Source organism: Trichoplusia ni, chromosome 5, assembly GCF_003590095.1.
Source record: "Trichoplusia ni isolate ovarian cell line Hi5 chromosome 5, tn1, whole genome shotgun sequence".
Lineage (NCBI taxonomy): Eukaryota > Metazoa > Arthropoda > Insecta > Lepidoptera > Noctuidae > Trichoplusia > Trichoplusia ni.
Window position 1 is genome coordinate 4,159,916 of NC_039482.1, and position 15,951 is coordinate 4,175,866.

The 15,951-nt window shown below is 34.1% G+C and overlaps 1 protein-coding gene across 4 annotated transcripts in view; it reads right to left on the reverse strand.

The window, feature by feature from the left end:
* The window catches only part of LOC113494126 (microtubule-actin cross-linking factor 1), a 213,712-nt gene that overhangs the window by 157,869 nt on the left and 39,892 nt on the right, over positions 1-15,951 (reverse strand). For all 4 annotated transcript variants that reach the window (XM_026872294.1, XM_026872309.1, XM_026872291.1 and 1 more), the window contains exons 3-5: positions 15,547-15,608; positions 4,681-4,770; positions 2,609-2,779 (exon numbers count right to left, since the gene is read on the reverse strand). In XM_026872294.1, coding sequence (XP_026728095.1) covers positions 2,609-2,779; positions 4,681-4,770; positions 15,547-15,608 — 323 coding nt within the window. The remainder of the gene's footprint in view (positions 1-2,608; positions 2,780-4,680; positions 4,771-15,546; positions 15,609-15,951) is intronic.

The following is a 15,951-nucleotide window of genomic DNA, read 5'->3' on the forward strand; positions in this document are numbered from 1 at the left end:
ATTGTGACTTAGACTATTAGAAACTAATAATAGAAAACTTTAAAATAAAATAAAATAACAATATTAAAATAAAACTTAATCTAAATGAAATTAAAAATCCTATAAATCTTTAATCTCTCTTTTTAGAAAGACTAATATACGTGTATCTATCCTCACAACCACTAGCTAGTCAGTAGTAGTACTAGGATCGTTAGTATCCTACTACAATACAAACTCGGTCTAGCCAGTCACATCACTGGACTTTAAAAGAGACTGCGACCCCTGAGTTTGTTTCGACATTTCTTCTTAGGGTAGTCAGCTAGGAAATGCCAGCTCCATCGTTCTCAAAAAAGACATGTAAAAGTGATATAATATCCTATCTGCAGAATAAAGAATTTCATTTCATTTCAAGGGTCGCCGTTATCGAAAACGATAAGGGGGACTATATATACTACAATACGTACGTATAGTTAGTAATGTTGCCCTTAGTCCTGTTTCAATACGTCAATAAGTATTTGCAGTACTTACAGTACTATCCTAGTACGGTCAGTATTGAAACAGGACTTCTTAGCACGAACCCCTTTAAGGAAACACTCTTAGTACCTTACTACTTAGGATTTTTTTGGAAAGAACCAAACTCACCAACATAAATTATATCTGTTCTTAAAATCATATATTAAAATAATAATGTTCCATAATAATTACACTCGAGCATTCTCTCAAAATTACAAAATGTACAAAAACTTCTTAATAGCCTGAAACGTGATACTTCCGCGACGCGGTATCTTTATTAAATTAAGTAGTTAGCTAAAAATAATATCTAAAGACTGTTACGTCGGAATGTTAACCTAATTCCATAGTTTTATGTAAGACTCTTTGAATAAAGCAACATTGATATTAAATGTATTGTTAAGCTAGAAATTGATGAACTATGAGTATAAGAATAAAGCTTGAGGAAGTCTAGGCAAAGGGCAAAGAAATTTAAATGTCTTTATCAAAACTAAAAAAACGAATTAATTTTTAGAGAAATATTGAAAGACACCAAGACAGCATTAAATAGGATAGAACTATCTCTATATCTCACTATCGTTATGTGGAATAACGGACTAGAATAGACCAAGTTCTAAAAGGATTTAAACCAGCTGAAAACAGTACTAAAACGTCAAAGAACTTGAAAGTGAAAACGATAATACTTAATCAACAATAGAAGTGTCCGTTACAAAACAGTGCCTTTACTAAAATGTCTAAAAGCAGGGCACTTGAATTGAGGAAAAGAGACGGCAACACAACGTACTACAGAGTGTATAGTGGCCTTTCGCTTCAACAAAGCAAAAACTCCTTTGACTGGTCTAGGAGCTCTCTTAGTAGACGTAGTGTACAGTAGTGTACAGGACAATGACTAACAAAACCTAATACTTCCTTATGTTCAACAATATAATAAAGATAATTCGCAACACTTATAGAAATTCGTCATGACAATAGAAACTAATTTAATTTAAACATAATCCGATTTAGCGAGAGCCGAGCGGTTGTGCATTTGCGTAAGCTATTGTATTCGTGGAATTGATATCAGTTGGAGCCACGACGATATTTTATAAGCTTAAGAAATGACGGGATTACGATTTGATGAGAAAACCTTGGAAATGAGTAAGTGTTCTTTTTTAACCGTTAAGTAGGATTAAGGGCAAAAAGATCATTCATAAATGCGGATGCACCTTCTTCAGTTAGACTTGAAAACTTTAAGGCTACAAAATAATCTTCTTGTCTTTACGATGGTAAGATAGCTTCTAAATGGGACTACGTTGGAAGTAAAAATATATGTGATAAATTAATCAGAACGTAAAAGAACAATTACATATACTCATTTGAATCTAGAGACCACTTAATTAATTAAAACCCAATCAATTAATAGTGACTCGATCTATTTGCAGTGATACGCTAACGTTTTAGCAACACTTGGCTACGACAGACAAAGCCTACGCCTGCCAAGTACTGAACAACAATTGTGTCGAAAATGCCGACTTCTGGTCGGAAGCCAGTGAGGAGAAAGTTGTGTAAGATGTTTATAATAGGGAAACAAATAATTATTATTAAGGTAAAACAAATGCCAACGCTTATTGACAAGAAATTAACGGACTTCTAGAATTCATGTGTCATATTTCAATTAATATTATAAAGCTATAATATAATCCTAATGAAGGCATTCGTAGGAAATCCGTTAAATCATCTCATCACGCATCCGTCATTGGATAATGACGCACGCATGCGTCATAAAATCTCCAATCTTGCGTCAAAATCTAAGCATAGAGGTTCGACTATTGAATATTCAATAGCCAGTAAACAATGTTAGTATCACGTTTTTCAATACCTAATGTATCAAAGCTATGTAACAACGTTACAATGGCTCACGTTCATGATGTTATTGAGCATACTTTCGATTCAAATTGAAATACCCAAAAACTTCAAGGACAATAATTTAAAATTTGTATATCTCATAGGCCAAGATCAAAACTTACCTATCCAAATGAATATTACTGATACAATTAAAGAAGAAAATCATGTAACAGATGACTTTGAAATAAGTACCGATGGTGTTACTGAAGGCGTTGTATATAAAGATGCCACTGACCTGGAAGTGTAAGATGATGGTCCAGATAAGCCCCAGGGTGAGCTTGGGGTTGCCGTCGACGATGTCTTCAGCTCTGATGTTGACGAGCTTGATCTTCTTGTAGCGGAGGAAGTCGAGAGCCATCTGGACGTTCTGCAGCATATGGAAACGCATTCTGCCTCGCTCGCGCGGCTGGAAGACAATGAAGGCCAATTAGTGATTGTTAAAGAAGAGATTATGTTGCTGTCTGCTACAATTTGACCGTGTATAATATACTCAGGCTTTTGCTGTCTACTGATAGACATAGACCTCTACCAAGTTACGTCGCAAGATTTAAAACACTCATAGACATGGTGAATTGTTTGTACGCTAGTTAAAATCTCACTGCTTTTTAATGAAGACTAACTATACTATAATATCAGACCAGTCTTTCTGTCTTATCGTATGGAATTGCAAAAAATAATAATTGTGGGGTCATTAAAACATTGTATTAATTTAAGAACTTACTATATTAATATTGATGACATTAATGTAATGTAAAACATATAAAAGGAAACTAATGATGATAAATTACTTAGTTTCAAAACAAGGCGGGGTGGAATAGCATCACTTAAACCACACCTGCTATCGACCTGATTAATTCAATAGATCTAGATAACCCCTTTTAGAAGGTTTCTGGGTTAACGGGGGCGATTTAAAAAGATTGTAGGTATGAGAGATGTGAATAGATTTGTTTGGGAATAGATAAAGAACATACAATTTAGGGAAAGAGCAAAGACAACGTATTTATTCAGATAACGTTACTATCTATATCTATACTAATATATAAAGCTGAAGAGTTTGTTTGTTTGTCTGAACGCGCTAATCTCAGGAACTACTGGTCCAAATTGCAAAATTATTTTTGTGTTGAATAGACCATTCATCGAGGAAGGCTTAAGGCTTTAAACCATCACGCTGCGACTAATAGGAGCTAAGATACAATGGAAAATGTGAAAACAACCGGGCAGGTATACCTAAATCATAACTTATATCTTCTACCCACGGGGACGAAGTCGCGGGCAACAGCTAGTAAGTGTTATGTGGCTTACGTTCTACATTGTTTTTGGCACATGCACTTCTTCGTTTTAAGATAATAAATTAATTCCATTGGGAAAAAAAGATTTCGCCGAAAGAACCAAATATGTGAACTACAAAATAAACACCAGTAAGTATTTTATGAAGTTTAGTAAAGTATTACCTAATACTTTACTAAACTAACTAAACTAAATAAACTTATTTAGTTTAGAAACTGGCAAATAACTGGTGAAAACCATCCCATGTCCATTCCGAAATCCAAGTCAGGAGATAACCAAATAATTAAGGTTGATAGCTGCCAACATCCATTTTCCAAACGAATACCCTTCAAATCCACACACGGAAACCTTAGTTTAATTAGCGATATGTTAATAACTTTATTTTGCAGGCGTTTAGTACGCTCTGAACACGCGATTAAGTCGTTAATCCAATTTAATTCTGTTGTGGTATCATGGCCGTGTTCACACCCTCGTTTTAAAGGTTAAACGGAAAGGGTAGATACTCCTGGATAACATTTTGAACTGGGATCATTAGCTGGGTTTTAAACTAGAACATTTCTGTTAAGGTCTTAACTAAGTTGTTCGTTTAGAACGTGTGATTACAAAGCTTAGGTGTCTCCCTTTCACTAATCAGCAAATGTCAAGTATGAAAGTAAGTTGTTACGTTAACAAAACTATTGCAAACTATTTGAAATGAATTCTATGACGACTTTTAGAATAGCAAGCAAAATTACATTAATTAGTTTCCTAGCTCCTAAAAAGCCTGCTCTAAACAAGTTACATTTCTTAATAGCAATAACCCGTAATAAATAATTCGCTTAAGTATATGAATATCCTTATTCTCTTCGACGCATCCCGTGACTTTGAATTGTTATAGTATAGTTTAGCCATTAGTGTCCGACTGCAGGGCAAAAGCCTTTCTTCTCTGCTACTTAACCCAGTCAATGGCTAGGAGGCACCATTGCTTTGCGAGATCTCTTTTACACAAAATACATCGTATAAATAACAGGATATACTTACGAGGTGTTCGCCAGAAAGCACCTCCAGCAGCGAGATGAGGTTGAGTCCATCGCGCAGGTCTTCGAACAGGTCGTTCACGTGACGGTTCACCTGGATAAAACAAGAATACATTAGACATGACCAACTTATTTTAAAGAATATTCTGATTAAGCATAAGAAATATTAAAGCTCTAAATTTAATATTAATAGTTCTTGAAATACAATTATCATCATCAAACTAGTACTATAATAACGTACAGAACTACATCAACATAAGCATTAAGAAGTCCTAAGAGAGAAAAAAAGCCGTTATATATCAAATGCTGAAAATAAATTCAATTTTGTCTCAACATAAACGTCTCTTTATGAGCGTTCCGTTAGACAATTCCAAGGCATCAGAACAAACCTTGCATTAGAATTGACATAAGACTTTTAAGTAGGGTAATAAATGCGACTAACTACTTTACTGCTGCGACGTATGACCTAACTGAAAAAAGTGACGACATCTAATAACAAAAACAAACGTTAACAACAACAATAGCAAGTACAGCCAAACATCTATTAATAAAGCCTGCGAATAAAAACGAAACTAAAATAAATGAAGACTACGACGCAAAAAAACAATCAATAAAAAACAACATCAAACTGGATTGCGAAAATACTTGATAATAATCGGCATGCACAAAACGAAAACGTTAATGAGCTTACAAAAACTAAAAATAAGGAGAGAGGAAGGCAAAATTTCTTCACTAAACACTAATACGATTAGAAACAATAAATATTATTTTATGAGATTTTATTAAAACATTTAAATAGCTATCGCACTACTATTTTATCAATAAATGTTTTAAAAGCTTTTATAAACGACTGATCAGAACTGACTTTAATTTCAAATCTCATTTGCATACAATTAAATTCAAATACTTTTCCAACATAAAAGCAAACTTTACAAGTTCATTAAAATGCTTAAACTTCAGGTAGGGTCCTGTCTTATGCTTGTTAAAAACTCTTTTTTTGAAAGCTTAGGAAATAACATTGAGTGAAAAATTTGTAATCTACATTGCCTTCCTCAAAAGCGCATCTAAAAACAACAATTAAGATCCACCAACATGCCAACACGAACTTACTTGCTGTGGCGGGCAACAGAGTTGATTGTTGATCACCTCGCACACATGGAGACGTGTGTACGTCTGTCCGAGCAGCGTGGGGTAAAGTAACGATAACACCTGGATGAGAATACATTTCAACACACCTAACAATTAAGACAATGATGGCAAAATGAGTCGGTAATGTTCTTGAAATTGTATAACATCTAACGCAAGAAAATAAACTAGATGCAGTATCAATAGTACACGAAAATGAAATTGATAGTATACTGTTGAAAATTTCAATCAAACATCTAATGAACTTTAGTAAGAGAATCTAGATACAGAATCACTAATAGACAACATATACTTGACAATAAACTATTGAATGGCTAAGTTATAGATAAGAATAAGATGAGCTTTCAAGCATAGAAATATTTGATAATAATACTATGGATAAAAGGACAGAGACATGGAAACGAAATAAGATTAAGTTAGAGTAGAGGTTATGAAACATTGTCCGTTGAATGTGAAATCTAACAATACGGACATACTGGGTCGTATAAGTAAAGGTTCGTTGAAAAACGATCGAAACCTTGAGAAATGATACTACAACGCATGACTTTCTTAATGACATCGTGAGAAAGAAAGTGTGGTATTATATTCAAATTATCTGGCGACCGTAATGATATAGTTGAGAACAAATGATCGCTTTGTCGAAATTGCTTCTAAGATTATACATATGAGTAACGAGATAATTCAATAAAGCTTCAACTTTTTACGTCAAGAAACTAACTAAGGAAGAACATTATAAGCTGTACACATTTTGCCACATTGAAACATAGTGATATTGATCATCAAGCCAGTTTTAAAGCCAGCTATTTACCTGTACACAATAAATTAATCAGAGACACCCCAAATGTAATTACGAAAAAAACGCTAACAAAAGATAGCTCCAAAAAACGTGTGAATGTGTGAACGCTAAAAACAAAAAAAAGAAAAGAGAAGAAAACTAGCAAAGAGCATGCAAACCAAAACAAAAGATGACCTATCGATGTGATGAGTCTTAGGCACAAGTCCATCAAAATCCATTTCCTAATCAAATATTTAACGCCAAACATTTCTGTTTTTTGCCTGTATTGGCAGGAAAAAATGCAATTTGTTTTTAAATTTTAACAGCAAACGTACTCCATCGTAGGTCGTACAGCAAATATTTAATATTTGACCAGTATCATCAAAATTTTATGTTTGAAAACTAGGCATTACAAGTAAAGATGTGTTTGTAACTAGCAAACAGCAAAACTAATTTATCCACCGTTTTTATGATTATGCAGAATAGTACAGAGTTCTTTGACACGAATCACTCAGTAAACATAACTGTTTTGACTTGATAGACTTGACGCCACTGTGTAAAGCTGTGGATGACCATTAAAGACATATTACCACGTTCCATTGCGTTATTGGTTTGGAGAATCCCAATAAAGAGTGAACAAAAAACGCAATGGAAGCGAAACATGGCGATATATCTGAGATGGCGAGTGGGAGCCTAAGCAAAAATACTGACGGATTAACAATAGCCGTGTATACTACAGACCTTTAGATATTTCCAGTGCTGCTCCGTATCCAAATGACAAGCAATGAAAAATCAAACATACAGACTTCCATATTAGACAAAATCAGTTTAGGGATTAGCACAATAATTTTAAAGTGAGGATTTAAAAGGTATTGCGACAAATTATTGTGCCAAGTGTTGATAATGCTGTCACAATTTGCTTAGTTAATGAAGAAAAAGATAGCATATAAAGAACACGAAAATATTCTATCCTCTCGGTAAAATATAACAAAATGTTCCGCAACAGTATCGGAATTTTAGTTTGCCTCCGCATAGTAAATTGGTTCAAATTAATATCAGCTCCTTATTAGTCCATAACAGCTATTATTAGTATAAGACATGCACTAATAGTCCTTGTATCTTTGTAATAACGCCTAACAAGAATAAATTGAATGCCTAGATTGTTATCTATACCAGCATCAAGTTACTAGATGGTCAATCTCAGCCTAAATTGAATTTGCAACACTCATTAGAATCTTAGTGGTAGGTCTATTTGAAATGATGACGTTTTTGTATACTTTTTTAATGAGTTAGTTATTCTAGTGCCTAGATATTGATGCTGTCAACGTAAAAATTGAAATTTTATTTTATATTCTTAAAATCTAGCTACATTTTTAAAACGTCTTGTTCATAAGTTTGAGTTCAATAAATCTGATTGCATTCTATTTTGGAATTTCGGCTTTTCAAATACGGACAAGCCTTCAAATGGAAGTTAATTATTGCCTTCAGCTAAATCTCGGTCCACATTTAGGAGAACCATCTAAAGAAGTTGAATTCTCATAAAAAATGATCAAAACTCACAACGGTCCTAGTCCAAGACGTGGAGAAAACAAACGTGACCAAGTCCATAATTAATCAAATCGTCTTAAAATAAACTGCTCACATTAGGTTCAGAGTGAAGGCATACTGTTTACTGATTGGACATAAAACAAATGTTCCAAAAAGGAATGTATGTATGAGTCATTACCCATGATTAATACATCCATTAATGGTACCATTTATGTTGTATGATGTTCAAGATTCGTTAGCTCATGATTAATTTCTTCGAATTTGATTAAATCGTTTTGGTTAAGTGATTCTGGATGGGTTGCTGATTGAGACTGAAGCTTGCTCTTTGTTCTCTCAGATGAAGATATGGTGTTTAAGGGTAATAATACGGACTTTCGGTACTTGATGTTTACAGTGGGTGAGTGTTTCCGCGAAAATGATATCTAAAGATTTATTATTTGGTATAACTTGAGGGCGTTCATAAATGTTTAATTTTGTTACAGTTATCAAGTCCCTGGGGCCTTTGACATTACCATTCAGAACCATAAATATACGTTCACTTGGTCCAGCCTTTCTTTCGTTCCTACCAGAGACTAGACTTCATGAGGGGATATTCTAAGTAAATCAGTATAAATCATTTCCTTCCATACGCTTATCATTACCAACGAAGTGTTTTTTTTTGCTTTTTAAAATTTTCACAGGTCAATCACAAACATTCAAGTCACCCAGACTCAGAACAAGCATTCGTGTATCACCCAAACGTGGTGACCTCAACCTCTAGATTTTCCGAACAGTAATTATTGCATTAATTAAGAAGACGTCACAAAACCAATAAAAATCCGAATATTCCTCTAGCATTCATAATATCAGCTGTGGACGCTAAACAAAGGCTATTCATAGTTCTTACAATAACGGAAGCAACGTTATTATCATAATCAAGGCGCTTAGCGAATGGATTAGTGACTGCAGTATTACGTTATAATTAGCTAACACTTGTTCAATAACAATATGCTTGTTCATCGAATACTTCAAGAGGTTCTAAAATAGAAAAGGGAGGAGTTTTTGAAGTATGTTTTTGATTATATTCACTTTTGTTTTTGAGTATGTTTTTGTAAGTTATCGCATAATCGGTTGATTGGGATTCGTTTATTGTGATTAACCCATATCTGGGTAAAACGTGAGTTTCAAAGTAGAGTTTATTTTCAGGGTTCCGTACCCAAAAAGCATCGAGGACAGAAAAAAATGGAAGTCAAGCAACGGTTGCTTAGGTCAAAAGTTTGATGGGTGCAGAGTACTGCAGAGCTTTTCTTTTCACTTACTCTGTCAACACTCACTGTCACGAAATCAGCAACTAATATTTTTGTTATAGAAAGAAGAACCAGCTGTGATCATGAAAATAAAATTGTTTCCTCATCACCCTTTATTAAATTTCTATAAATACATCGTTAAGTGTTTAGAGGTTACAATCTAACGCCATACGAAGAATGTATAATTGTTACAATTGAGATGTTGTTATGATGTTTAAACACGTTTCCTATGAGTGTAATTGTTCATTTCCTTCATTTAAGTATGGAATAACTTCGCAGAAAAGCTTGCTGTTGTGTTAAACGAATTTGTTTCTAGACAACATATATTATGGATTACTTTCTATGCTATGTAAGCTCTGGACCTGCGTTACCCGAACTCAAATTCATGACCAGCATTACGTCTTCTTCAATCCATACCAAACAATAAAAAAGATAAGTATATTGTAAAATGTTTATTTTTCATTTTTTTTTAAGATTCTAATATTTCTCTATGTATAATTGAATTAGCTTAAAACATATTAAATGTATTCATTTTGCCCTCATTTTCATAGCGCTTGTAAATGACACAAGTTTTGCAACAACTGTACTGTAACACTTATTTTTTAAATAAACTCTTATACTTCTTACTCGTCCTCTCAGAAGACACTCCCTTCCTCATATCATCTTGCCACAAATCTTCCACATCTGTATCTAAATTTCTCTGCATTTCGGTCCATTCACAGTCACCATCATTACTTTTTCTAACACTCATCAGCTTGTCATTGTATTCTACACAATTCGTCAACAATTGATTAGAAACAATTTCTGTAAGGTCATCATGATAGTATCAGGATAGATTGATTAGATCCTTCAGATGAGTATTATCGATAAGATTATAAAATAACATAGTTTTGCTTTTAAGATAGCTATTCAAGGGTTACTGAACTTTGATGTGGTCTGTCCATGTTAGTTCTAATGTCAGCTATTAGGTATGTCCTATTTAAGGTAAAGGCGTTCAATGCCTTCAGATTGGATTAAAAAGACTAAAATTGTAAACTCCCACTAATGCAACAAAAGTGTTTGGTTTTAATACTTGCGATAAACTTTAATTACCTTATCTTCAGATCTATTGAAATATTCAATGTGTTTGTTGCTTTTACTTGTAATAACGTTGACTTTACTTGTAATCTATGTCCACCTCAGAAAGGTGACTTTTCAGCGGATTTATGTCTAGTCCAAACAAACTAATGTCAAACTTTCTGCTCTAAATCTTTTCATTCAGAACCATAATCCTTATCCTTATAGCAAGGACTAAATCGTACTACGAGACATACAAAGAGAGATTTGCCCACGGAAAAACATTGCACACATCTTAACATAAATTACCCAAAAAATTAAGAACAATAATCTGATCAGATTAACAACCCGTGGGCAGATATTGGCACACTGCGTCGGCGTTTCACGGGGATCTTACCCAAAATGGTTTTAGGTCAAATATGAATGGTCAACTATCATAAATTTAAATTTCGACACCCACAAAACGAAACATTATGTCATATGCCATTTCTGTGATTTCACGATATTTTTTTCACGTGGGCTGATTGTCCGTAGAAGGCTGAATTTGAATTTAAATATTTTTTATTAGTAAATGTTGGCGCACTGGCTGTAAAGATAATGGTTATGCCTTTATTAGTGCGGGCTGCAAAATGAAACTGATTTTTAATACTCTTTTATATAGATTTAACAAATAACTTTAATACGTTGCGATTCTTATGTTGTGTAATACGGGTATTATACATATATGAATACAAGACAGAATCAAGTACAAACTTTTACGGCGTTATACCTGTGAGATTAAGTCCAGAAATTTTGGTTACCGATTTTAATTACATTGAATGTATTTCACGCCTGAATTATTATTTATAATAAGTTAGGAATTAGCTTTTACCTTACTCATCTATAATTATGTGAATCATCTGTTATTTACACATGATTCACAGCACCTAGAAAATATACTGACTTGGTATAGTTGTTGGTGGCCCTGACTGCTATACCAGAGGTTCGATTCCCATCCAAGACAAATGTTTTAGTGATAAGCACGATCATTTGTTCAGTGTCTTATTATATTTGTAAGTTTTTTTACAAAATTACTGATTTACTGAAGTATATTTATGAGTTGTCTAGTACTCATAAAACAAGCCTTGCTGAATTTGATACTAGATGGCGCTGTGTCAAACTTGTCAAATATACTATACTACATAACTACATATATATAATATATATAATACACTTTCAACCTCTTTTGTCCCTCCCTATTCTGACACTACAACCTCTATGATTAAGCTCTCCATGACTTCAACACGCTTACCTTAGTAAGCAGTACCTTATCTCAAATAAGTTTATTCATCAGGTCAGGCGGGCAGTTGCGACATGCCTGAACCATGAGTCATACCAACATCCGTTGTTATGGGGAACCTAAGTCAACATCTTAGTTATATAAATAAAAGCCTATTTGTTATTCTGCTAATTGTTGTTCAATCAGGTATAAACTTCGTACATATTTAGGTGTATGACTTGGTATTGTGACATATAGTGAGAAATTTTACTATTTTATGAAATAGCCATCCAAGGAGTAAGACTTAGTTAGCTTTCTTAAAAGTTATCTCTGACATCGGAGTATCGATACACGTTTAATTATATGAGAGTGTCACAAGGAATCGGATTTGTTGACGAATAAAGAATACTGTTCTTTTCAGGTCTAACAAGACCAACAAAATCATAATCTAACCGTTTGACATAGGATCTCAATTAGAACGATCAAGGTTTGATTATAATTGTAGAAAAGAGATTACAAAAAGTCCCTAATACATCTATATCGGCTCACCAGTTTAGGAAACTACGGTGCTACAGACTACAGACACTCACAATTCTTTCAAACTTAAGACCCCACTTTGCAGGGTTTAAAAAAAACGTTTCCATTTTATTGGACCAGCAGAACGGATACCATTTATACAAGGCATGCGTGATAAGTACATATATTGAAGTAGTTACAAAGTCTTTTTTTGCCGAGCACATCGGATGTTCATCTCAACAACAGTTCATTTAAACAGGCCCATATGTATTACTTTCCATTTAAACAAGGACTACTTTCATATCAAAATAATGATCGCATCACAAACTTTTTGCATCACTTTCACATAAGGACTGACTCACTGAGGTCTTTGTGCCGATCGTTCGAAATTGCTGATTTTATCTCGGTACTGATAAACAAACAGATCCATGTTGGGATGTATTAATTATGATAACGAGATGTAAGACGGCTGCGTTCGAGTTATTTTGAGCTGATTACTTAGTTTCGGATATGAGGAGTTGGAATGATCCCTTCATAAAGAATTACTTTTGCTCTCGGTATTGTAACTCTTGTATGTCGACACAAATAAGCACCTACTATATATGTTCTTATATAAAATTCCCGTGTCACGATGTTAGTTACCGTACTCCTCCGAAACGGTTCGACCGATTCTTATGAAATTTGGTATACATATTGAGCAGGTCTGAGAATAGGACAACATCTATTTTTCATAACCCTAAGTGATAAGGGTTGCTCACACTAAAAAAAAAATATTTTAGTTATCGGACTAAATTGTTGGTCTTTATTTTTTTTTTAAATGTGGCATTAAAAACACAAACAATTGGAAAAAAAAATCGGCAAAACGAAGTTTGCTGGGTCAGCTAGTGTACTTATAAAAATATTTTTATTCTATTCTACGCTATAAGTTTCCTCAAGTCTTCTAGTTGAGTGGAAAGCTTTTCGGGTATTAATGGGAAATTGAAAAGATGTGTTGAAATTCCGGTAGAGCAGAGACAATACTTTCACATAATTTAATAGAACTTCCCTCTTTCTTGAAATTGAATCAAATCTGGTCTGTAATAGGTTTTAGCACAAATCTCAACCCGGACCGAGTGATGACCTGTTTGTAAGGACATGAGAAATATTTTCCGGATCCCTGAGATCTCAACCCATACTGAGCAATGCAACTACTTTGCAAGTGTGTCAAATAATTTCCCTAAGGTTTAAGCATTTCCTATACCAACTCCTTTTTACAAATAGATATGTGTTTTTAGCATCTACTGCTTAATAACCGTTTGATTGCGTGTCACATTTTTCTTATTAAAACATAGCCTAACACAGTTTAATTTTAATAAGCCTACCATGTAATGATCTTGTTCTATAGTAGAGCTGACTTTTGCCGAGTGCCTTATACGGAGTGTGCAAATGTCCAGTGTGCCCCTTCACTTGCCAGCACGCCGTATTAGGCGGTAGCCACACTTGATATTGCTAAATCACCATAACACATGAATATTATTCAATATGGTTATTGATATATTGTAGAATAAGTATTAATAGATTGGTACAAGACTCTAAAATACGTAATATTTAAGGGAAAATGCTACTGAAATTGTTTAAATGTATTGATCTCAAAAGTTCAAGTCAATCTCAATGGGACTTAGTTGGGCCTATTAGAGACTACAGAATTGTAAAAAGGGGTTACCGTGGCCCCGGTCTACAATCGGTAAAAAAGAAATATGGCGGGATATTGGCGGATTCTTAGATTTACGCGAATGTTAGACATTGAAATGAAACTACTTTTACGGATTTTATCGCGGTTTAATATTGGATTTTAGTTCCCGACGTTTCGACACCTTTGCAGGTCATGGCTACGGGCGGACTGCCCGTCCGATAAAAATCCGTAAAAGTAGTTTCATTTCAATGGCGGGATTTTATTGATATCTCATCCGCAAAAAAGGTTACACCTCGAAGAAAAATGTCATCTGCCTACATTTAGGCGTGCGACTGTCTCTTGTCTTATCTCAGGGTAAGAAGAATCAATTTTAGGGCATACCACTTTTCTGAATGGCCCTTTGCTGAACAATATCTTAGTACATACATAATGCCCAACACAAGGTTCAGCCGCTGAACCGTCGCAGAACAAAGGATGAACTGATCAAATAAAGCATTCCTTTGTATGTCCGTCTGTCCGTCAATGTAAATAATCGCAGGATGTTATTAGCTGTCTGTTTATTTGTTAACCATATTTGAGTCCGTTTTGGCAACCGGTTGAAAGAGGTTTTAAGCAATTTGTTGATTTTGATGAGTCAGATCAAGTGATTTTTCAATCTTGTGTTTAAGATGAGTTGTATCGTATGAAGTGTACGTGTATGTGTGTATCTATGTAAAGATGATAAAGATGTAAAGATGCGAGGAAAAATTTATCCCTCCAATAAATAACATGTTTTTATTAAAAAAATTACGCACTGAATAATGCAGACTCTATTATTATCATCGGGGATCATTTTTTCCTTAAGTAGGATCATCAATATAAAAGGTTGAGGACAGCAGAAAGGAAGTCACTTGAAGAACGGTCGAATAGTCGGTAATTTTATAAAGTGAGCGGATGGAAAAAAATTGCCTACAACGGAGAAGACATTTAACCAACTGCCTCCACAGCTACCAGGAGCCCATAAACAGAAGTAGCACAACAAATCACGTTCACCAAGTCCTTACAAATCACTCATACATACATCTTAATACGTTGTAATCACATTCGGAACTGAGTCAAGTGCATCAGCTTCGTAAGGCAATCATTATTCAACCGCCGTACCTTACACACACGCCTCACGATCGAGCTATGAATATTGACGTCTAGTATAATTGTTTGTAATTATACTTTTTTGAAATTTCAACCTTACATGTATGTTTCAAAGTTGTTTTTACGACGTTAGGCTATTTGAAAAATGCCTTTTAATTTCTATGTGTGGATATTGGGTTGACGGTTACCCGATACTGTGAGTGCATCTTACAAAAAAAAAACTAGGGGATATTCGGCGTTAGAAAAACAATACGTAAGAAAAAAAATGGCAGTGGTGAACAAGCTTTCAGTCCAGAAATATATAAATTCTATGCAAGTCTCGATTCGAGTCGAGTGAAGAGTTGTCATCAAGTTTCGCTGAATTTAGACCTAGTTACCTTATATTAAAAGAGGTTACACTAAAGAGTACCGTTATTAGCAAATTGTGACAATATTGGTATAAAGATAAATACAATAAAATTATTAAAAAAAAACCAAATGATTACCTTTTTGAGATGTTTGTTGACCCATTTTGTGAACGTCTTCTTTTGTATCGCGTCACGTTCGTCTGAAAATAAAAACAATATAGATTAATCATAATAAATCTAGGTATTGTGTGCAGCCTGCCTATACGACCTACGATTGAAAGTCGATTTATATCAGTTAATTACAAGCAATAAACCATTACAATTCGTTAATTTATTATTACCAAGTAAAAAAGAAATATAGTGTCAAAATTTTCAATTTTACGCAGAATATATTCTACAAAAACTTCTTAAGTGCTTAGGCTAAAATTGATGTTTACTCATCGCCATTAAAAATGGCACATAATTCTTTCAACTATAACCCGACCGTATAAAACAGCTGTTGTGGGTCAACGAACTTGGACCGAATAGATAACATTCTTATTC